General features: G+C 37.9%; 1 protein-coding gene and 1 non-coding gene across 2 annotated transcripts; one reads left to right on the plus strand and one right to left on the minus strand.

Moving 5' to 3' along the window:
• Positions 1–6,426: 6,426 nt before the first annotated feature.
• Positions 6,427–25,280, plus strand: cfap58 (cilia and flagella associated protein 58). The gene is made up of 17 exons (XM_084730670.1): positions 6,427–6,693; positions 7,116–7,264; positions 7,357–7,507; positions 8,803–8,997; positions 9,710–9,847; positions 11,642–11,801; positions 15,319–15,401; positions 16,265–16,456; positions 16,592–16,753; positions 16,981–17,127; positions 18,525–18,665; positions 18,757–18,980; positions 21,317–21,425; positions 21,634–21,738; positions 22,771–22,890; positions 23,330–23,454; positions 23,971–25,280. The coding sequence occupies exons 1-17, from the start codon at positions 6,448–6,450 to the stop codon at positions 24,080–24,082; spliced, it is 2,559 nt and encodes an 852-aa protein (XP_084586796.1). The 5' UTR covers positions 6,427–6,447; the 3' UTR covers positions 24,083–25,280.
• trnae-uuc (transfer RNA glutamic acid (anticodon UUC)) lies at positions 20,933–21,004 on the minus strand. The gene has a single exon. It is a non-coding gene; the product is annotated as a tRNA-Glu (tRNA).
• Positions 25,281–25,498: the final 218 nt, after the last annotated feature.

A 25,498-nucleotide genomic window follows, 5' to 3' on the forward strand; every position in this document is an offset into this window, starting at 1 on the left:
AACATTTCAACTTTATTCTTGAAAAGTCTCATTTTTTCCTCCACCTGCCTGGCTCTAATAATCTTCCGTAGACTTCTGCAGTCACACGTTCATCTTTTTTTCTTTTTTAAATATCCTTTGGCATGAAAGAATGGTGAGAGTCTTTTTCTCTTACTATGGTGCTCTCTTGCAATCTGTATCACAGCGGAGCACTTAAATATAAATGTATAATCATCTAATTCACAAACTGTGCAGATAGAAATGACTCACAGCGTATATTTACCGTATGTATGTAACAGACACAGTGCTTCATGATGCTGCTTTGAACTGACATAAGGGGATCCAAATGTTTGCTTTGTTTGGTTTGTTTCTTGGTTATAAACAGAAGCATGTGCAAGTTAACGCGATGAACATTCTGTTGCCTTTTCGTTCAAAAGTGGAGGTTGAGCATTGCAGCAGCTGCTAAAACGTTTCTCCAGACATTGGTGACATTCGGTTCAGTGCTGTACATTGCCAAAAAAAAAACAACAACGACAACAACAACACACATGTGATATACATTCTGACAACTGGTGCTATTTAAAAACATCTGTGGTGCTTTTTTTTAAGTTAGTTATTTCCTTGCTTCAGACAAAATGTAGCTACACAATCCTGTACTGTACTGTACTGTACTGTAGGTTGCCATCACGTGACCCGCTCGGGTCATGTGTTCCTGATGGTCTTCTTTGGCTGCTGTTGTTTCAGGGAATACACAGGTCGGATGGGACTAACATTTCGAGAGGCGAAATTTCAAAGCAAGGAAATTTAATTTGAATACACACGTCATAATGAGTTTCTTGGGATTGAGTTTACAGTTTTATTGTTCATTTTTTTGGTCACGACGCTTCAAAGTCTAATGTATTGGTGGTTGCAAAATAGTATCCACACATTGTGTTTGGTGCTGAGTGAACAGATATGCTCACCATGACTTTTGATACGGTATTGATCTTAGACATTCACATCCCTCTATAATCGTCTTTCTGTCAGGTCAATAAACATATTAACTCCCCCTGCAGGTACCCTTGAGTATGAGCAACATCACCATGGTGACAGGAGGGCGTGACAGTCACCTTCTGATCAGTTAAACTGGTCCTTCTGCAATCAAACTGCTCCACCACTAGATGGAGCTTGTTGCCTATAAGGGACCTGCGGTGTTACTATGTTTGCAGACCAGAGGAAGCATTGAAATATTGTGTTTAAAAAAAAAAAAGATGCTGTTTAAAACTAGTTAAAAAGGTTTGCTGCGAACACTCAACTCAACTTTTTGAAGAATGAAACTTTATGTCACGTGAAGCTGATTATCTCATATTTTTCCATCACAAAATGCAATACAAGTGGAAGAAGAACAAACTGGACTCATCGTCTCCTCTTAATTGTTCGGTCTTCCTTCCAGATGTGTCCAACTGGTTTGAGTTACAGACTTCATTTTGGTTTCACAGCCAACAAAAACCGTGTGAGTGTGTTCACTGTCAGTTACAGGCGTAGACAACTCAGTACCTCAAAATGTCTCTTCATGGAAATCTTTAGTCCAGATATGTAACTACTCCTCATTTTTTTGTTATGTTCACCATCTCTGACAAGTCAGTGCTCATGATGCTTTTTATATTTGTTGGCACAAACACTAACAAGAATGTATGGCTATTGTAATTCCTGCTCACCCCCCACTCTTCCTAAAAATTGAAGCTTTTAAAGCAACTAAATTGAACTGTCAGTTTTTTGTATTTCAAATGTCTTGGTATGCTTGTTGTAGTTGTATATTCATAATGGTGTATATTACATCAGTTTTTATTTATTAAAATGTTTAAATTTTCTAAGATGACTTTTCATGTTATTCAGCAAAGTGGTGCTTATCATTTGATGCTCTTTACATTTAAAAGTGTAGACTAATTTTCTCTGTGAGAGGTAAAAGGACCACATCAGTGTTTCTGCAAGTATTTACCCTTCTGTTTCAGACTGCTGATGAGCTGCATGCATCTAATTTCTGTACATATTCCTAGAACTGCAACAACTAATCAATTTTCAATCGACTATTAAATTAATTGCCAACTATTTTAGTAATTTATTAATTGATCTGAGTCATATTTTAAGAGGAAAAAATTCAAAATTCTCTCATTTCAGCTTATCAAATGTGATTTCTTTTTTTTGTTGTTTGTTTCTTTTGTCCTTCATCACAGTAAACTGAATATCTTTGAGTTGAGGACAAAACATATTTGGCTTTAGGAAACAGTGATCAACATTTTTTTTCATAATTTTCTTGTACTTTATAGTCCAAACAACTAATCAGTTAGTCAAGAAAATGATTGACGGATTAATCCATAATGAAAATAATCACAAGTTGCAGCCCTACATGCTGACATATTTAATTTAAAATTCAAATTAACAACTTTATGTAGAAATGAATGGAAACCAGTGGATGTGTGGCAGGTAGGGAAAAATACTAAAATATATATATGTGAAAACACAAATTCATGATCTTTAAATTAGTTGTGTGATAAATGTAATTCATGGTAAATGTGATAAAGCATGCAAAACCACTGGTATGGTCTTTTAAATTCTCCATCAGCATTTATATCAGTGAAGAATTAGGTGAAAGCAACACTTAATTGTTAATATTACATTAATGTTTGACTTTTCATGTGGCCTAGTGGTCAAAATGTCAAAGTTCAGTACTTAAAGGCCAAAATGCCAGCAAAATTCCCATCAGTCTCAGCTGTGCGTTCTATTTGATGCAAATTAGCAAATGATAGATGCTAAAGCTGGTAAATGTCAACATGACACCATGGCTATTTGTGAGCATGTCAGCATTCTGACAATAGCATTTAGTTGAGAGTACAGCTGTTCTTAACTACAGCCTCTCAGAGCCGCCAGCATGGCTGTACACATGAAAGACCCCACTTTCATCGTAATAAACTTCAGAATTATTGAAAATGTATATGGTAATATGGTATACAGCACATATGTCATATTTTTTTTGGTACAATAATTATAGTCCCCAGAAAAATATACTGATATAACCTTCAATATTTCAATTAAATAATTCTACTAGGGCAACTTATTTATTTACTAAGTGAAAGTATACAGAAAATACAAAATAATAATAATAATAATAATAATAATAATAATAATAATCACCCTTTAGACATTGTCAACAAGTATCTCACATGTCCTTGACCATTTGTCTGAATCCCTGCTGCCTTGAATAACATCTTTCTGTTGTTGGAATCAGGAGGACATGGTGTTAGTCCAAACCTGACTGGGAAACTATAGGTAAGACAATGTCATTTCAGGTAGTGATGAAACATAAAGCATAATATGTGTGGCCACTGTGGTGACCAAACGTGATGGTTAATAGACATCTTCAAGGTGCAGGCTGTCTAAATGAATGTATTCATGTTATTAATAGTATATTGTTGATAGGGTGTATTGATTGATAGGGTAAACACAGGTGTTATCAATAATACTAATTAACTGGCTGCTCTGAAAAAGGTCTCTTAAACCTATGGGAACATAAAGAACGAGCTGTGAGAGCAGCCTAACAGAGATACACAATTTAGAAACTTTGTGGTATGAAGATTCAAGTTCTTTGAATACTTTAGCTGCTTATTTACAATTAATTTGCATATTGTGGAAAACAAAAATAGACAGTGCAATCTGTGTCTGTTGCATCTGTGTGTGTCTCCTTCAAACTGACTGACAGAGTTCCCCTACCTGTCTGATACTGTGTGACACTTTCAATTAGGGCCCATGGCAAACTCCATAAATAATTCCATCTATTAAAAAAACCATCACAAACTGCATAGGCAAAATGATTGGAGTCCCCCGGCACTCTGGTATTTTAAAAACATGTTAATTAAAGGAGAAACAGAAACAGTGGTATGAAAGTCATTAGGAACAAAATGATTGACAAAGAAAAAATGGACACCTGTGAGACATGACAAAAAACACACCTTGAGGTCTGCAGGTACCCCAGTCAGAATAAGATTAATTCAGTGTTTCTCAACCCTGGTCCTCAAGGCTCACTGTCCTGCATGTTTTAGATGTTTCTCTCCTCAAACACACCTGATTCAAATGATCAGGTTGTTATCAGGCTTCTGCAGAGGCTTGATGATGAGCTGATCATTTGAATCAGGTGTGTTGGAGCAGGGAAACATCTAAAACATGCAGGACAGTGAACTCTGAGGACCAGGGTTGGGAAACACTGGATTAATTGATATCATTGTTAACACCTGTGTTTGCCTCACAATTTCATATCAATACGGCTGCTGTGGAAAAGGTTCTATTTTGTTGCAGTGCATGTTTGTTTGTGACAAACTAACAATGCGTATTGTTCAGTGACAGTCTTTTACTCCCAGACCGGCGGGTCCTTCTCTCGCGAGATCAGCGGTTGCTAAGCAACCGACGTCAACAGCTCTATTGACACCAATGCTAGCTCAACTGTGAAGAGTTCACGAATAAAACTACTGACTTTACAATCCATATAATGGAGGTAAGTCCTCTTCATGAGGTTTGTTCTCAAAAATTTTACGAAACAACTGGTTAATGTTAATTGAGTATGAACACATTTAACATGACGCTGGTTAAAGTGTAGCCAGTTATTGTCGACAAAATACGCTAATTTTAGCCAATATGACATCATGAAAGTGAATTATTAGCATATTTGTTAACGCTAATTTCACTACTCTGTTATCAACTGTATTAACATAAAGTTACTGTAACATACGGCGTCAAATAAGTTGAAAATTACCATTAAGTCAAGACTTAAGTAACTGTAATAACTTACACAGCATACCTGTTATTGTTGTGTGATTCTCTGTCTTCAGTAGGACAGTAGCACCCAGCTGTTGCCTGTTAAGCTCATTAAACCTTCACATATTTTTACTTCCAGTGTGTAGTCAGGGTTGGTCAGATTACCTTTAAATGCAGGGATTTTGGGCCCCACCACCACAAGCCACGCCAACCCTGTGCTATTGATATACTTATACTGATAATTTATCCTGTGATATAATACTATTTTTAATAACATCACAACAGAAGATTCAGTTACTACCATTTTGTTGATTTTATTTTAACTGCATGCAGAAAAGAAAAAAAAGTCTGCAGAATATTGGCCCAAATTACCTTCAGTTGTTTATCACCAACACTAGATGTCAAGTAAATGATAAGATTTCAGTGTGTGTCAAGCTATTATTAAAGTATTATTTAAAAGATTGCTCTTTGCTTCAAACTGTCCAGACTCCAGCACAGACTGTAGGTTCTTTTGTTTCAAATAATGATCACCATTTGGGAAAATAATTAAACTGTTTGAATTAGTGCATTGTAAATAAAAACTAAATAAATGTAAGTGATGATAAGTTAATAATTTAATATTGGGGGGAAAAAAGACCTGTTGTTTTTTAGAGTTGGTAAGTGCTGGGCCCTCAGATGCCACATGCACACACCCCACATGCAGTGCCCCTTTTTAAATGGAGTCAGTTACTGAATACAAATTACATGGCAATGTATTTAACTGGTAACATGATCAATTGGAATATTTAGAAAATGTCATAAAATCTAAATACTTTTTGATAAGTTTTAAATCAAACATTTAAAATATTGTACCTTATACTAAAGAAGTAGACACAGCCACAGAAATTTGAGTTCCATAAATATTTTTTTTTCTCTTTAATAATCTCAAAAGATTTTCAATGTAAATATAATGCATTTAGCATATTTAACATTTACAGATGTTCAATCAAATTACCCTTTCAAACAGTACTGGCAAAAACTACAGGTGGACTGTGTGAATTCTGCAACATGTGGGACTTAAACCCAAGAGGAGCACTCACTCCTGTTATTCATCTTCCATTTTCAGTGTAAATAAAAGGGCATAGAAACTCTTATTATCCATGAACCAATATGAAAAAACAAAAACAACTATTACTTAAGGCATCATTAACAACACTGGCAACAGGAGAGGAGTAATTTATTATATACAGTAGAACTTACCTAACATGTAGAACTGGACAAATCAAATTACGCTTACAAAAACATGTTTCATAATTTAACAACAGACATATTGAGGACATAATCAAAAATGTAATCAACTAGTTATTTACAATGTAACTACAACCTAATTACATACTTTTCAACTGTAATCCAGGCTAATTAGGGCGGAGATATACTTGCTTTAAACTACGCGTTCGCATACGCACCCCTACGCATCCCTACGCTTCATGGCTGCCTCGCGTATCCTGCGTCCATTTGGAGCGATGGTTGTGCGCGTCCTCAGAAATTAACGCGACGCATACGCGAACGCAAATGCATGGTTAAACAGCAAGTATATCTCCGGCCTTACAGTTAGCGTAATCTCGATTACATGTAATCTGTTACAACCCAACTCTGTCTATATCTCTGCTATATTTCCAGGAGACAGGGCCAGCAGAAGAGGACATGTTCGAGTCCTTGGAGGAGTTCCAGATGGTCCTCAATGAGCTGGTCGGGGACAGAAGCATGGACAAGGTGCGGGTGGAGTACGAGAGGCTCATCCATGCGCTGAAAAAGTCCAGAGAGAACGAGAAGAGGCTCATGTCTAAATGCAGGGAGCTGAACGCAGAGATCGTGTCCACCTCAACTAAAGTGGCAGCTGCCCTCAAACTGTCCCAGGAAGACGAGACAACAATTGCTTCACTAAAGAGGGTAAAGCGCCACAACATGAGAGACTACAGTATAATGTAGCATGTTTTATATATTTGTTTCAGAACTGCAATGATTAATTGATTATTTGTCAACCATTAACTTTGATAATCAATGAATCATTTTGAGTTGTTTTTTTCTTGAAGAAAAAGTTTCCAAATTCCTTGATTTCAGGTTCTCAAAGGTGACTGTTTTCTGGTTTCTTTAGTCCTCTATGATAGTAAACTGAATATCTTTTATTATCTTCAAAAATAAAATTAATAACTATTTGCAGCCCAATTTTGTTTGTTCCTGGCCCCAATTTGGCATAATGTGATGTGTGTTGTGTTTGGTATAGAAAGTTCTGTTCTGTCTGTTTCCTCTAGACTTAGATTTCATTAACTACACAAAGGTTTTGTTAAAGTGTTCCTCTGGTTTGACTGTAGGAGCTGGATAAAGCTTGGAAAATGGTTGATGCAGCTCATGAAAAAGAAAAGAGGGACAAAGAGACCATCAGGAATTTAAAAGAAGAAGTTGCCAATCAAATCAAAATTGCTGAACAACAGAGTGGCCTCTCTGTGGACCAAGAGCACAAGTGAGCCATTTGTCCTCCTCCACATGCTCTTAATTTAGTGATTGGATAATGTAGGCAAAGTGACCATAACCAACTGCAATCTGTTTTTTCAGTGATCGATTAAAGATGATTGAAGGGTTGACGATGGAGAGGGATCAGCTGCTGACAGACGTGGAGGGTCTGAGAGAAAAACTAAACCAGGCCGCTGCAACCCAGCAGGAAATAGAAACCCAGCGAGATGCTGCCTTGGACAGTATTTCTCAGGTAAATAACTGGTAAATTCTCTGGTTGATTTGGATGATCTCACATTTTCAAATCATTGGTACAGACACAAGGAGTTTCTGTGACCCAGGATTCTGCCCTCAGCTGCAAGAAAATTATCTCATGAAGATTTTATTCATGGGAAGGGTGGAGGGAAATCAGATTTTTAACTTATATTTTCAATTATTATTAATATTATTATATTATATTATTAATATATATATATATTATTAATTATTGCAGTACTTATGCTTTGCAGTACTTTTACCATATCTATGGGCAGTTTTGGGGTAACTGGGGTAAAGGTGTAGTTTACCAAACTGCTAGCTCATAATGAAAAGTAGTTAAACTACATCATAACTACTCTAAAAACTGTAGCTTGTCAAACCAAAACTACTTTCAAAAAGTATCTCAGCTACATCCAAAGTACAATCTGAGTCTGAAATCGTACTTTGTAATCAGACTGCAATTGTTATCATTTCCTTTCAGTTATAGCACAAAAAATATTATTTTTAGTTTATATTACACAAACTAATGATAAAATACCATAAATTACAGCATTAATACCATGCAATAAACATTATTTATTAGAATTCAATTGTTTGTTCACAGTGAAATAACTATTAGCTAAGTTTAACTAACTATCAATTCACCATTTTTTAATGATTTTCATTATAAAGTGTTACCAGCAATGGTTGAGGTGAAATCAGGAAAATGCTTAATTTTTTTTGGAAATTCATGCAATTCAATCACAGACTTCTTGATTGCAAACTACAGGTGATCAAATAGCAGATGACTGTCATTAAATGACAACTGTGGCATTGTTTCCTACTACGTGGTAAAAAAAAGTCCTGAGAATACTATGAATATGTATTTTTTAATCAGTCAATGACCTAAATTAGTTAACTGCTGAAAAAGATACAGAGATTTGTTAAACTATGACCTAATACTGCAAATTGTAATTTAACTAGTAATTGCACTGCATGTAGTTAACTACACCCCAACACTATTAATGAGTATACAGATGGCCATATGTCTGTAATACAATAACAGACTCATGGAGCCACCAGCTTTACTGCTAAACTGGGGGGGATCTTAACTTGAGCTGTATGTGAGTAACTCCAGTAGGATTGTGTTCCTTTTTGCTACCACTAGCATCATTCAAGAGGTGGGGCTCCAGCTGTGGACCCTAAAGAGGAACACAAACTGCCGAAGCTAATGGGTTTCCATAAAAATAAAGTGAAATGAAATCTAGCTGCTGACAACTTGTTGCTGCTCTGCTGTGTGTTTGAATCTAGCTGCAGCAGGAGCTTCAGGTACAACAGAACGAGATTTCTCGAGAGATGAGGTTGAAGGAGAAACTGGACAAGGAACTGAAGCAGCTGCATACTGACATGGAGGCCAAGATGGGCGACATCAAAGCTCTGAATCTGCAGGGTCAGAAGGCCAAAGAGGAGCAGCAGAGACTGGAGCAGCAGCTCAAAGAGCTAAAGGTGAGTGGAGTGGAACACACAGTCTTTATGGTGTATACATTAACCAAAGTATTTAAAGGTTTATTTATACATGTGTATAACATTGACATATGTGCATTAAATATTCACAAATGTAGCTTTTGTTGCTAAGCTTTCTTTTGGGTTGGAATTGTATTTATCTTCTTCTTTATGATATTTAATTTGTCCCATTTGTACAAACCCATGTATTCAATTGAACTAGCATACAGGTGTGTAACAAATTTAACATAAAACCAACTTAGATAAGGTGTTTGGCCACCACACGCCTCCTGAACAGCCTCAGTGCGTCTGTGCATAGATTTGACATGTCTCTGGTGTAGAGCACTGTTAAACCTGTTGCTCCAGAATCACCCATTGGTGTTCATTTGGGTTGAGATCTGGGGACTGCATAGGCCACAGGAAATTATGCACGTAATTTTCATTCTCATCACGTATTTTTTAAACAAAAGTATAGATAAATAAATCTATTTTTAAAGTACTAACATGTAAGTCAGTAAGTCAATATATGAATGTACAGACAAACATGAATTTAAAACCAGTATTTATACTATTGTGAGTGGATCTTTAATAATTTAGGGTGGATAACTATGACATTGTAAAACCAATGTACATGGAATTTCATGCTTAATAACAGACTGTTGCTATACTGCAGTGTGTAATCAGCACAATTTCTTCCCTTCCTTGGCTGTGACAGATGTTGAATGAGCGATCCACCAAGGAGCTGGAGCAGTTGCAGGTGAAGAACGCCAAACTGCAGCAGGAGTGTGAGCAGCTCTCATCAGTCAAAGAACATCTCTCCTTGGAAAATCAGCAGATCACAAATGAGCTCAAGGTACATGTTGGTCCACTGACACGCATTCACACCTGACTAACAGAGACACACCCAACATAGCGTATACATGCGGCATGCCTGATTGGTCATGTTTGTCAAAGGGTTACATGGAAATGGATTTTCACCCCTGTCTCACTGCACTACCACAAAAATACATCTGATATGTCTCAGTCCTTGGACAAAGTAAAAGAAAAAAATCCTGTCCTGCTCCTTTAAGAATGACTCCCTGCTCATTCCCATCAACCCACAGTCCACATTTCATGGTCAGGTGACTGCAACCAGCCACCAGAGCAGATGGGAGAAAATAACAGAGAATTAAAAAATATAACAAAATGACTAGAATTATTTTCAAAAAGAAGAAAATTGTGTTTATTCATATGAGAACTGCTTATTTATATATAAAAACTGACCTATTGTTATATTGATTCCTGTCCAGCCTACTTTTGTCCTATCACAGTGATGATTAGTGAAACTGACTGCCAGCCTGAGGGAATTCCACATAAAGTCAGAGTCCCATACGATTCCCAAATAACTTTCAGTGTCTAGTGTATGGTGACAGTGTTTGTGTGTGCTTGTACATGCACAGGTTTGAATGTGAGTAGTGTGGAGAGAGTGGTAAGGTAACAGAACTGATAAATTCACTTGATGAGAGCTATAGCTTAAAACCCAATAATTAAGTCACACACCATGGAGTTGAGAGTATGAGAGCATGAGAGTGTAAGCTTGTTCTTTAGAGCTGCTTTTCCACTCATCCTTAGGTACACAGGTTGCTATGGCAAGTACCTTATTTTCACAGAAGGTCACAGTAATTCTTTTTCCTCTTTTTGAGGCAAGAAGGAATACTATTTGACATTTTCTGAATGATACTCTTCTTTTGGAAAACGTCCTCACCTCACAAAAAATTCCTCAAACTAGCGTCAGGGTTGTGCACACTGACAGATCACATGCAGTACATGCTTGGTATACAGCACATGCTTAGTGAAAAATTAGATTTACTCAGTCTCTCCTCATCGCTCTGTCATGGACTTGATAAAGAAAGTGATGTTATTCACAATGACAAAATCAGAGGAGAGGTAAAGCTAAACAGAACGGGGGACAAGCATTTTTGTGAATATTATCTAAAATACACACAAGCAGAAAAATATTACTTTTGGAAAAGCAGCCTTCAGATATTTTGCTCCATTTGTCTGGAATAATTTATAATTTTGACATACCGATATCAATGGGGCAATTTAAAAATCTGGTTAGTTTAGTTCAGTTCAGTTTAATGCTGCCGCTGTTCTTACCAGGGTCCAACACATATGCATAATATTATACAATACATATCAGTATATACATTACAAAATAAAAATACATCAGCAACAAAACACACAGCACAGAAAGTACAGTAATTCAAATAGTTTTAATAATGTCCTCACAGTCTCCATTTCACTTAATGTTTCAAAACACATTTCAAAATCATAAATGTCTTAATCTCATGTCCATATTTATATCCATATTCTGAACTCAGGTATCACTTGTAAATGAGATCTTGATCTTGAAGTGATGTTTTGATTAAATAATATGATTCTGTCCTGTTGAACCACAAGGGGGCACTGCCCTGACAGCATGTAATGCAATGAGTAAGTGAGAAGCATGTCTGCTTTGAGGCAGTTGTTTTGGGCTGTGGTCAGAGAAACATGGCCCTTGGTGTACAGTAACAGCTGTTTATCCACTCTTTTTTTCCCAAACCCTCTCCCCTCCTTGCTGCTTGTGTCTAATGTTTGATATGTCTCTTCCCGTCCCACCTGTCAGACAAGAGAAGAGGAGGTGAATCAGATGCGTCAGGAGATCGCCAAACAGACAAAGATGAGAGAAACCGTCCAGAAGAAATTCCACCACATGGAGGATCAGAAAGCTGATGCGGAGGTGCAGAAGGAGACACTGAAGGCTCAGATCTCTGGTCTGGAGAAAGGTACAGGAGCTCGCCATGTTTTATTATAGACACACACATACAGTTGGAGACTGACATGAACCATCATCTTCTGTATGTTCCCAGACTTTCTCTTCCTAAGTGCTGCCCTGTTTTGGTCCCAGTGGGCTCATCAGGCTTGAGTTATTTTTCAATTATATGAAAATGAAATAAATATAAAGTTAATATTGCTAAAACATTTTTAATCAAAAGCCAGGCTGAAGGGTTTAAGTTTGCATTTAAAAATGTCTACACTTCCAGCTGCCCTCAGATCCTCAGACAGACTGTGTCAGAGGCTCGGAGCTTAAGTGCTAAAAGCTGCTTCACCAAAGTCCTGAACTTTGGAGCAACTAAAAGACTCGAGACTGAGGATCTGAATGGCGTGAATGAAATGGCACTAAAAGCAAGTAAAATCATTTTAAAATCAATATAGAAACTGACAGACAATCAATGTAAGGACTTTAAAACTGGTGTAATGTGTTCTCTCCCTCTGGTCCTGATAAGCATGCAGGCCACGAGTTCTGGATCATCTTAAGCTGATTTATGACATTTTTTGGTAGATCAGAGAGGTGAGAAACAAATATACATATTTTTCCTCTTACCTGTAGTGCTATTCATCCATCTAGATTGAAGATGTCAGCCGTACAGATTTCAGCCTTCTCTGCAGTATAATGGAACTAAATGACACTCAGCCTGTGGTGCCAGAAAATACATCTGAAAAATGCATCACCAGTTTCTCTTTCCAGAAATTATGACCCATGTACTTAAGATAATGCACAGACCTTGGTGTGATCAGTTCTTTTCTTTCAGTGATAGAATCTACCAGAACTACTTTCTTTGTGCTTGAAACAAAATAGTCATACAGTAAAACTGCTCAAAACAAGGCCTGTGGATTATCTTGAGTAACCAGGTCATTATTCTGGTAAAAGCAACTGATGTTGAATTTTTTACCAGTTAGTAAACATTGATCCTAACACAAGCCACTAGATGACCACACTAGATCTGGATTGCTTAGTAAAATCTACCATCAGATACCAGCTTCCATAAATTTAAAGGCAAAGAAATCCCATCATCCAGTCGAAAGTCAAGTCAAAGTCAAGTCTTTCAAAAGTCAACAAAACATGCAAAAAGGGATTTATCTTTGTCAATTCTACAGTTTAGTTCTCATAATAGTTGATATTGAATGTAAATGATCGATACAGGCTTGTTTCTTCCTAAAACAATTCTGTTCTGTGCAACAACATCTGCATGACATTTCCTGTACTTTATATAATGACTTTGCTGCAATGTTGCTAAATTGTCTCAACATATCAAGTTGTGTAATCATTGGCACAACATCCCAGTGATTCTGAAAATAAGGTGCTGGTGATGACACTCTGTAACAACTTACCAAGTGAAATTCCAATGTCACATGTCGCAAAAGTTATATTTTATATTTTTTATATAAGTTATGTTCATGCAACGACTTTGTGCAAGTAAGGTGCGTCAGTGGAAAAAAAAAAAACTCATGCATTCATATGTGGATATGCAAGTGTGTGTGCACAAAAAAAGGATTTCAAAAGTAAACTGGGGGGTCTTGGTGTCCTCTCCCAGGTAAATTTAAATTTCAAAGACATGCATGCATCCTCGTTACTTTAAAAGAACGAAAATAGCTAAATAAGTGCATATTTTTCTCAGATGCCTGCAGATGACCTATAACTGACACTTTATAACTGATGCTTGTTAGCTGGAAAGCACAAGGGAATCACAGCATTTAGCCTTTGTCTGATTTAAATCTGATTGCAATAACACAGAAAAAAAATTCTAAATGTTTTTCTGAGGGTATGTTAAGCTGCTCTTAGAAAAAAGTGCCCTCTTCTTAAAAATTTTTAATAAGAAACACTGATTCTTTCCAGGATGCCTGAGATTTGTTTAAGTATTTCTTTCTCTTAGTACTCTCCATTTCTCTGTCCATCTTTCATTCACTGAGGATGATGAGACACGAGCAGGGATGAATTAAGGAGAAGTGGATACTGGTGCAGCTGTATTGTTGGCTTATCCATGCTGCACAGAGCCAAAAAAAGGTGAAAAATTGTCAAAAATTGTGAGAAATGTGGGAGAATTCTGACCTTGGGTGGAAACTGGGAAAGAGAGAGAGGGAGAGAGAGAGAGAGAGAGAGAGAGAGAAATGGTAGTCTCCCAGGAAAATCAGAAGGGTTGGCAAGTATGACAGTACAGTACATCATATGTTATTCCCAATACATCAACACAAGTATATGTGATGTAAGTGCATGTGTGCATGGCCTTGGAGGAAGAGAAACATGAGATGAGTGGTAAGAGAGAAAGATGATCAATGAATATAAATGAACTAGTATTAGTATTGGTATTTTAATAGTATCAGTATTAAAATTTTTAATTTTAAAGCATTGAGGCTGCAAATTAAATCCAGGCAATCTGTCTGGCACAAGTGTCACAGTCTGTCTCAGTGGAAACTGTGCAAATGGAGCTGAAATAGCAGTTGCTGAAAATCTTGTTTCTTGACACAAACATCCTTTTCTCTAAATACTATAATCAGAGCTGAAGTTGGGACTGAAGGGCTAAAATTGCACTGTTACATAAAAGGGTGTCAGCAGGGTGATGGATAGAGTCTGGGAGCAGGCATCGGGGTCAGCAGCTCTACTGCTGAGAGAAAAACAAGGAATCTTATCTAAAAAAAACAGCCCAGATGTTTGTCTCTGGTTCATGACTGACACCTTCATGTCTTTTTCTGATTGTCTATCTTTTCATCTGTATTTGTGCGTCTGTCCATCAGATCTCTCTTTTAACACTTTCTTGTTTCTCCTTTACAGTCCATGTATTTACTTTAATCTGCTCTGTATTCTGTACTGCAAGCCTTTTCTTTTAGACAACAAAAAATTGTCTTCTTTTTTGCAATGTAATATTTTACTCACTTCATTTAAACGCACAATATATAAGTTCTGCCACTAGTGTTCACTCTCATATTAAAGAATATCAAAAGATGTAGTTTGATGACATCTGAGATAGCATGGGATCGTGGGAATTATTGTCGTCACTGTTAACCACCACTAATGCAAATGAAGGTCTGTGTGACACTACAAAAACAGAAATCAAGGCAATGTATTAGGTTTTATTCACATTATTTTTAGACACATTCAACAACTTCCTTCCTCACTTTCTTACAAATACAGTGTATCCTGTGTTTTTCCCAAAGTTATAACAACATGTGGCCAGACGGGAAAACATCGTTACCTTGAATAAATTTGGAATTTTTTGGGTTTGACCATTGGATCCATTGGAAAAAAATAGATATTGTAAAGTACACAACTCAACAAAATATATAACATAGATCTAGCATTTTTAGACATTTTAATGAAGCAATGTTACGTAAGACCAATTTAACTACTTAAAATGGCATAGTGGCACACCACACTCATGGAAGAAAACTTATTCATAGAAAAATATCCGACAGTATTACCGTTGATCATCAGTACAGACTGTCCCTCTCTTTCTCCCTCTGCAGATCTCGAATCTTCCCAAAAGCAAGTTGAAGCCGACAGGAAAGCAATAGAAGAGCTGATCCGAGAGAGAGACATCTTAAATAAGGTACGCTTTGTACCTTAGGTCTTGCAGAGGCCATTGTTTGTTTGTACTATACTCTATAATATCTATATGTAGAAATGTCAAAATCATGGACGGTGAAGAACACAGAGTGAGTATCTACAGTATTTCTCATCAACATGCAATTTTCTGTTTCTTGTTATACAGTAGTATAAAATTTGTATATTGCAGAGGTGTGGACTTTTATGACTTTATACTGGACTTCAACACCAGTGACTCGTGACTTCACTTGCACTTGGGCTTTTGACTTGAAAATACTTAATATCTTCCCCCACGTCCAAATATTAAAAAGTCTGTTATTTAAAAAGTCTGAATCCACAAATCAATCCATTTCCCTTCATTTCCTGAATCATCAGACATAAACACCATTCGACAGCAGCAAGTTGACTTGCCACAATCTCCTGATAAACATTGTTTTGAACTAATCTGAATGCATCTAATCAAGTTGCAGGAGATAACCATGAAGAGCTAAGGTTATTTTTCCAGTTGGAAAAATAGTACCAACGACAATTTTGTTGGGGTACAAAAACTAAAAGGGGTTCAACAAAAAAATGAATTGCACTTTGCAAAATGTGCAGTTCAAAAATTGCAGATGGAGGTGCAACAACTTCCAACTTTGATCAACATTTGAAGTTGCACGAAGAACCATAAGTCAAGGCTCTGTTGTTAAAATAGAAGTTTTGGATATGGGACTTGTCAGTCTTGACTTAGGACGTGAGTGTAAACACTTGCTTATGACTTGCAAAACAATGACTTGTTCCCACCTCTGGTATATTGCAAATAGCAATTTCTGCTCCTCAACTGACTAGAAATATTTATGTATGACATTGTGTGATCTCAATCTACAGAACATGATCAAAGCTACACAGTCGACTGAGAAACAACAGAACATTGTGAAGCTCCTCGAGCAGGACAAGAAAACCCTGGAACACGAGATCAACGGCTACCGTCAGGAGGCCCAGAAGCAGCGCAAGATCATCCAACAGCTGGAGAAAGAACGTGACCGCTACATCAACGAGACCAGCAACCTCATGCAGAAGGCAGGTTCTGCAGCAGAACTATCTTATCACATTTTATTATAATATCACAAGATGATTAATTATTTATTATAATGAGGTTGGGAAACCTGCGGTCAGCCTCAGCCTGTCTGAAGGGAACTTTCCTTCCTTCCACAGGTGCAACAAAAAATGAGTGACCTTGAAGTCAGGGAAGTGGAGATCTTCGATTGGAGGAAGAAGGTCACAGAGGCAGAGTGCAAACTCAAACAGGAAGAGAACCTGCTGGAGACGGTCGTGTCTGAAAGGAACCTCTACAGCAAAAACCTCATTGAGGCTCAGGTACAAATCATGTGTTCTTGTCAGCTACAGCTGAGCTTCACTGTGGTAGTTAATTATCCAGTAATAAGTCAGCTGTGGACTGTCAGCATGCATCACACCAGTAGTTATTAGGAAATAGAAAAGTTTGTTTATTGTCTGTGTATATAATATATAATTGTGTATAATTCTTTTTTCCTTCTGTTCCTTCTGTCCTCTCCGTCCTTCCACCGTCTGTCTCTCTGCCTCAGGAGGAGATAGCAGAGATGAAGAGGAAGATGAAGACCATGAACAACCAGGTCACCAGACTGAGAGATGAGATCACGGGGAAGGAGCTGGCCCTCGTCAAGGATCAGCAGGAACACAAGCGCTTAGAGAAAGATAACGAGGCCCTCAAGGTACAGCGGCCTGCCTCGTTGGTTCTTGGTGGGCTGTGGTTCTAGGTTCTCGTCATCATTCGGATCAGCCATTCCCAAATTTAAGAATTCCCTGGCCCAGTTTGAAATTGGAAAATGTTCTGTGGCCTACCAACTTTTTCACTTTCAATCACAACTCAGAACAGTTTGGGAATCACAGATTGCAACTGTTATTATTTAGCCCTTTAACTAACTTTACACTTGGACAAAAACCTCCAAACCTGCCAAATGAATACATGTTAAAGTAAGAGTAGCGCTGACAGTCACTGACTCACCTCTTTTTTTTATGGTTTTATTTCATTTTTATTACAGAAGGAGAAAGAACAGCTTACAACATACAAACATATACGCGTAACATTCAGAAACAGAACAAAAGTCACAAAACACTGCCACAAAAAGCCAGCCTACACAGAGATACATTTTTCAGCCTATGTCAGCCTACTACCAAAAAAGAAAATATAGCGTGACAAGTATTAGCACAGGTGAATATAACACATTAGACAGCTAACACTTGAGCAAAGTAAGATGTCCCCAGTGCTCTCAAACTTTTCATGAAAAGCATGTGTGTTGCTTTGAAGCCTCTTAGCATATATCCCAGAAACTAGTTACCCAAACCATCTGGAGGAACAAGGAGCACTGGCAGTCTTCCATTCCTTAAGAAATATCCTCTTTGCCACTAACATGCTGCACTTCAGAGTCTATATCTGCTGTACACAATGTGGCAGTGCAAGAAAAACTTCAGAATAGCCAGATGAGGCAGTCGGGCATCAGGTTCAGTCAGTAAATCATACATTTTTCCGTCCCAAGTAAAGATATCCTGCAAAAAGGGGAAAATCACAGGACAAACCCAAAAATGTTTGGGAAGTTACATCTGTCAAAAATATCAGATACATTAGAATACATTTTGTTAAACTTTTCGTTAGAATAATGTAACTTGTGCATAACTTTGAACTGAATGAACTGCAACCTAGTGTTTATTGAGTCTAAATGTATCCTCTCCATCCCCTCCCTCCACACCTCATCACTCACCCCCATACTAAAATCTGCTTCCCAGGTATGGGAGGTCAGGTATTGATGCGGTTTGATCGCACACATATTGGAAAAGAGTAACACAAATTTTGGAACAAGATTTTTAGAATCAGCATTTTGTTTTTATTAAAACGTAAAAGGAGTGTGTGTTTTCAAAAAGATGTAATTATTTTTGACAAAATATCTATCTTGTAAATAACAAAAAAGTGGGGTTGAGGAAGTTAGAAAGTTTTCTTAGGCTCCAAATTAAATGGAAAGTGATTATTTATGTCCAAATCTGTGATGATGCCAAACCTTTATCCATTCAGTATGTAAAAGCTTGATCCGTCCATGTCTGTGTGCTGCTTCAGGGGGAGCTGCAGACAATGAAGCTCCAACTTGAAGAAACAAAGCAGCGCGTTGACAGTCAGAAAGCAGAACAACAAAAACTGCAGAAGATTATAGCTGACGCTGACGCTGAGCAGATCCAACAGAAGAAGCAGCTGGAACAGGTAGTAAAGAAGGAGATGGAGGTAGACCAGATGAAGTAGAGAAAGAGAATGTCAAACAGAGATGTGAATCTGATGGTGAAACTTCTCTCAGGTGATTAGAGAGCGGGACAATCTGGGGAAACAGCTGCTTCGCCGCAACGATGAGCGCACGCTGCTGTTTGAGAAGATCAGGATCCAGCAGTCAATCCTGAGCAAGGGCGACTTCCACTACAGCCAGCGGATGGAGGACATCCGCCTGCTCAAGCTGGAGATCAAGAGGCTCCGCTGCAAGAAGAGCATCCTGGACAAGACTGTACCCAACACAGAGGATCTGAGGTAAAACAGAGAAGAGGTGCCTGAGCAGGAGAAAGAGATTGAACAAAGATGGTCAGCATTGAGAAGGGAACAGGAGAAGTAGAGAGAAAGGAGGAGGGCAGGATGGAGAAAGAATGAGGTGACCTACCAGGTGCAGGATTTAGAGTAGAAGAAAGATGGAGCAAGGTGGAGAGAGATCCAGAGTCAGAGGTAGGAATGATTCCTTTGAACTCAGCTTCCAAAACCAGAGAAACACTTTTCTGTTAAATCCAGCATTTTTTATAGCAAAGCTTTCTGCATACCTTTGAGACTCCAGTCAAACTGTAGTCACTTCATCATTTCATTACCGTAATTGTAATATTTCAATAAAACTTATCACTTTGCATTGTGAGTGTTATGTAACCAGTGAAGGAATGAGTAGCCTATTTTTTAATTAGTATTTGCTTGCATCTCTTTGGAAATGGAAAGAAAATTCTGGTGATCCCTTTTCTAAACTGTTTTTTCTCCTGTATTTATGACTTGGGAACAGGTGAAGAAAATTGTTTGGCCAGGGTAATCTTTCTCGTATGTTCCTTAAACTGAAAACAGACATAACTTTTTTGTTTTACTTTATCATTAAAAGTAATAACACCAGCAAAAAAAATTGCAAAAAAAACTTCCCTGGAAAATAATGTCTCAATCATAGACAACATAAAAGCAAAAAAAGGTTTTTCTCCCAATGTTTGCATTTAATATTAACACCTCAGATTGTGACATAGCACCTGTTGTCTTTGCTACAGAGACACAACTATATTACAACTTGGAAACAATGGGGGGATGAAAAGTTGTCTGTTTCCACTTTCTAATTATTTTTTAATCTATCTCTCTATCGGTTTATCTTGGCCTGAGATTTTTTTTTTCCCTGTTCAGCATGAAGTGTTTGTTGTTGTAATAGTCATTAAGAGGCTGAAGTGCACCACCACCCCATGCTATCAATAGATCTAAAAGAATTCATGTTTTCTTCCATCTGAGTTTTGATTTCTCTATGGACATAACAATAGGGATGCACAATATATATTTTTTTCAGCCAGTACATTCATTCATTTATTCATTTTCAGTAACCGCTTATTCCTGAAGGGGCGTGGTGGGCTGCAGCCTGTCCCAGCTGACACTGGGTGAGAGGCGTGGTTCACCCTGGACAAGTCGCCAGTTCATCGCAGGGCTGACACAGACCAGCCAGTACATATAAATGATTATTACTTGCTTTGCTGAACCAAATTAAACTGACATCACTATTACAACGAAAACAAAGAAACTGTTCGGACTCTTGAAATATTAGTTTTTCTGATAAAGTTGATCAAAAAAAAAAAGATAAGATAAGATAAGATATAAAAGAATTAAAAAATATAAAGTAAAAATTTTGAGGAAACTACACTCAAAACTATATACACATTGTACACCTTTCAGTTATATGTAGGCAGATTGCAGAGGCAGATTGGACTGCACATAGTACGAGCAGCAAAGATTTCACAGTGATGATTTATAGTGTGAAAAATACATATTGTGCAGAAAATGATTTAACAGTGTAAATATGCAATATATTGCACAAGGTAATTGCACATTGGAGATGTGAAGTCTTAAGAGATGTTTAAAAAGAGTATATTAGTATATGTTGTGCCATATGTTAATGAAATATGTATTAATATCAGCAAGTGTGTTATGCACTCTGAAAACAGACAATAGTGCAAATAAGAAGTATGCTGATGTTGTAGATGAATGAGTAATGTAACAAATATATAACAGTACTAGATGCTACCAGTATCCTGCTCCATTTGAAGGACCTCAGTCTCCTGAGCAGGTGGACATGACTTACACCCTTCTTGTGCAGGACATCTGTGTTCAGTGACCAGTCTAGTTTGTTATTAAGGTGAATACTGAGTAATACTGTATTTGAAGTCTTGCATGATTTCAATGTCCAAACCCTCAAAGAATCATTCCCATACCGGGAGTCGAACCCGGGCCGCCTGGGTGAAAACCAGGAATCCTAACCGCTAGACCATATGGGATATGTTTTGATACAGAGCATTTGCCTAATAATTTGAATTAAATGCTTTGACATGATCTGTGAAATCAGATATGAGAGTTGAGATTTATTTGCTTTGTTTTCACCTGTTCTTAAGTCACAAACACAGGAGAGAAAACAATTTAGACCAGGCTGAGAATATGGATCACAATGTTTGTCTCACTTGCCTCTCTAGGCTTCTGTAGTTTTTCAACATTTGACCTTCCAGTGACCCATAGGGCAAATTTAGTGTATTAATTCCTAAAATAATGTATATGAGAACTGTATGAAACACCACTGAGTTGCTGTGTTGCAGACGAGAGCTGTTCCACCTCCAGAGGGAGCTGCTCAGAGAGAGGATGAGAAACAGCGTCCTCGAGGATCAGCTGAAGCCCATCAATATTCACAGATGGAGACGACTGGAGGTGAAGGACTTGGTTCATATGTCTCTGTGAATTAGCTTGAAGCCATGACAGCCCTTGTATTTGTTTTTCTCTGCCCAACAGTGACATGAATATTCCATCTTCTAGTTTATGTGAAAGACCTCTCAGACACTTGAAGTAGAGTAAACCTAATTATTCAAAGAGGAGAAGGTCAGACCATTAACATTTTGTTAATGACTCTCCCCTGCAGGGCAGTGACCCCGGCAAATATGAGCTCATCCAGAAGGTTCAGTCCTTACAAAAACGACTGATTGCAAAGACCCAAGAGCTTGAAGAACGCGAACTCCTATTGCAGGTTAACACTTGAGAGTCAATCTCTAAACCACGAGCACACACACTCTCTTTACACACCTCTTTGGATTAATTAGTTCCATCCTTTTGAGGAAGCAAAGTGACAAAAAGAAGCTAGTTTGTAAACCATTACTTTTCTCACCAATCTGAAGCATCATTTTCACTGCATTGTGTTGACTCGACTCACCTTTGGTATCAGGTACTTTTTTCCATTTTGTCAACATAGGCAGAATTCTTAGCTTGTCATAGCCACACTGCATGAAACCACTGTGATATGATTGTCAACGTGACACAGACACAGGAACAATGTACAATATGGAAGGGATGGTGTTCTTGATTGTCAGTAACAGCAAGGAGACGAACTTTGTTTCAGAGAAGGCTGCAGGCAACAAGACGAAAGACAGCTGAAAAAGGAGAATTTGAAATCTTACATCAGAGCACAGACCAGTCAGTGTTATTTCTTTTCACAAGACTGTTCGACCACAGTCCGCCCTATTGTTCCGTGATTGGTTACTACAACTAGCGTGACTTTAGACTGGCAATTGGGAGAATTTAAGCCAGGCAGTTGTTGGAGACAAAAGGATCAAAAACAGGACTTTGACCCAGGAGTTTGGTCTTTTATATCAGATGTGGAGATAAATGCCAGGTGTAGGCAAGAAAAATATGTGGTTAGGTTTAGGCAAGAAAACTAGAAAACTGGGTAGGTTTACAAAAAAATCATGGTTTCTGATTCAAAATAGACCCTTTCACACATTCTAAAGTCTCTCTGGCAGTCACACTGACATGTCACCGAGGCAAAAAGAACTAGCCAATCACAGCTCAGTAGTGGTAGACGAAACAGTAAAAAATAATGTGACCAATCAGTGGTCTGCAGTGTTTTCACTCTACCTTAGTATTTGGTTAACTTGCTGGGAAACTAGTTAACACCAAAACACAACATGACTTTGGAACTTAAGTCATAATCTCAGTCTAGTGTCAGGCTCACTCACTCATTCTCCCTGTGCTGAGTTTTATTTCCTTCTGTCTCCCCACTCAGGAAAAGGAGAAGCTGTATGTGGAGCTGAAGCACATCCTGGCCCGGCAGCCGGGTCCAGAGGCAGCTGAGCAGCTCCAGCAGTGCCAGTGGACCATCAGAGAGAGAACTAAAAAGCTCAAGGTCGTCTCACACACTCTTCTTACCAGTCAAAACATACATCTCTTCATTTTCATCTCCGAGTCACCTGTCCCTCAAACTGGAATGATGCTGTTATCATTTTTTGACTCCTTATATATTAAATGTACAGTATTTACTTGTTCTACCAACAAAAAAGTCTTTCATTTAAGTTTTGTCCAACAAAAGCCTTCATCAGAATGTAAGCCTCAGTACGTTACTGATCTAATGAAGACTCACCATGAAATGTCTCTGCTATGCTTTTAATTATGTAGAACCATCTGTTTAATATGTAAGCAGAGTTCCAAACCTCATAAGATCTGTGTCAGTTTGTTGTCAGATACACTTTGATATAAAGAGAATACTTTTTCAAACAGTTCATTCTTTCAGTGACAACTGTCTATATATATGTGTTTGATGATCTTTTTCTTCTCTGATTCCACAGGCGCTGATAGCAGAGCTAAGAATGCTCGACTCCAAAATGAACGAGTACAAAAGTGAAAACCAATATTTAGCGAACGAGCTTGCAAACATTAAGAAGAAGTACCTCAGTCAGAAGAAGCTTCACAGGTGAGCTTGAGCTTTGTTTTACATTTCAAGTCTTTCTACACAGAGATCCTGCGACAAGGTTTCACCTTTAAGCTAGCTTTGTGTATTTACACTGGACCAAGTAGTGTCAGTCCTTTTTCACAGCATGCCGGCATCGCGTAATCAAAAGAGGCATAACATAACACAACAGCGCACCAGTCAACATTTGATTGTGCTTGTCTGCTCCTTTTTAATCACACACAGAGCTGATAACCTCATGGATTTAGAACTTAAAGCTTTTTATGTGTCCCTTCACTTCCTCTGCAGCAGTTAAGTAAAAAAGTGTGTAACTTTTGCACAGATAGTAAGGTGGAATAAAGGTACAATATTCTTGTCTGGACAAGGCTGTATAAAAGGGCCTTTAGACATTTTAACACTGGGTATCATTGATGGGTAAAAAATACTTAGTCTATTTCATGCAGGGAAGATGTACACTGTAGCGGTCAGTGATAGTTGTGTTCACTCTGTGATGTCCTGGAGCTCTGTGTGTCTCATCAGTGAGCAGAGGACCAAACCCAAGGTGGAGCAGCTGGAACCTCTGCCCCAGCTGAGCAGCAAACCTCACTTCACCGGTGGAGGCTTCAGGATCGACAACCCTGTTAGAAGATAAAGGCAAAAAAATCTATTACCGCATAACCTGACACTATCAGCCAGTCAAAGATTTTCAAAGACTCTGTATTTTACCATTAAGCAATTATGACCTCAATCATCAAATAATGTTAATTTAATAATTAAAAATGAGGCTTTCAGTCCATATTAAATCACAAGGAGATATTTTGTAATGAGTATATAAATCTAAAGCACCAGGTCTCTATCAAGTCTTTCCAGATTATATTTTTTTCGGTCCCAAAGAAACTGCAGAACTTCTTTTCTGTAGTTATTTACAGCAATTACTAATGTGTTCACACACTGTCTTCATCAAACAGTTAGGGCACAAACACTATGTATATTTAATCATCTCAAGCATATGATTGGCTCTGAGTGGGGGAAAAGGGGACTTATTGCCGAATCGTGTTTTTTTAAATGGCAAAAACTAAAGAAACCTCCCTGTCCCTTGAGGTGCTAAACTAGGCTTTGAGATTTTGAAAGGGACTTCTTTAAACAGTATCATAGAAGAAGATCCAGCTACATGAAAAATAACCATAACAAATTTTGACAGATCCCCTCCCAACAAATTCCACATGACGCGTTCAATATGTATTTCATTTATGCGAGATCATTCTGCAGAGAAGATATTGGTGAACAGACATGTCTTCAAAAGCAAAGATGAGATGGATAGAGCTGCAGGTGATACACATGATAGCCTGATAGCTCAGTATTGAAAGTATCCAGTGTGATGTCTTGTACATTGTAAAACCAATTTTGGTCAGTCATCCTTTTTAGTAAAAGGGACACATTTTTGGAATGCATTACAAAAGGAGAAAAAAACAAATGGATTTGAAAGCATTCAGTAAAAAGGTGAAACACTGACTGAAACAAAACCAAACCTGTAACTGCTGAATACTGGTTTCTGTCTATGCATTTTCACTACCTATTATGTACTTCTACATACAACACATCTTTATCTTGTTATTGTAACCTGGCGAATATAAAGTGGTTTCCAGGTCAGTGCTTCTGTTTGTTTTGATGAAGCTGTCATCTGAAACATACAGCAAAGCAACATTATGTAACTATTTTAAATTAAAATAATAATTATAATGCTACACTGACTTTGAGAATAGTGTTCCTTGTTTTTCCTACTCTGCGCCCCTCTCACATCACCAACAATGTCACTGATTTTGGTGAAACTGGATCATATTTTGTGGAGAAAATGCAGACCTCCTGCTGCTCTGCCTCAACTGTCTTTGATTTACAGAGTTTCCTGATGGACAGATAGCTTTACCTGTTGCTAAAGTAACTGCTAACTGTGGGTAACTGTAGCTGCACTTAGCTATTTAGCTCAGTTAGCTGTGCAGCTAGCTGACTCTGTATGGGCTGGGAGCATCGGGGAGTGTTGGTATTTAAACCACAAGCACAGGAGCTTTGG

Source organism: Lutjanus erythropterus, chromosome 11 (assembly GCF_056507025.1).
Source record: "Lutjanus erythropterus isolate fLutEry1 chromosome 11, fLutEry1.hap2, whole genome shotgun sequence".
NCBI classification, from domain to species: Eukaryota; Metazoa; Chordata; class Actinopteri; order Lutjaniformes; family Lutjanidae; genus Lutjanus; species Lutjanus erythropterus.

Coding starts and splice junctions, on each gene's coding strand:
- cfap58 (XM_084730670.1), top strand. CDS start 6,448: ATGTTCGAGTCCTTGGAGGAGTTCCAGATGGTCCTCAATGAGCTGGTC. Junction 7,508..8,802: donor CCTTGGACAGTATTTCTCAG/GTAAATAACTGG, acceptor GTTTGAATCTAG/CTGCAGCAGGAGCTTCAGGT. Junction 18,666..18,756: donor AGAAGAAGCAGCTGGAACAG/GTAGTAAAGAAG, acceptor AACTTCTCTCAG/GTGATTAGAGAGCGGGACAA.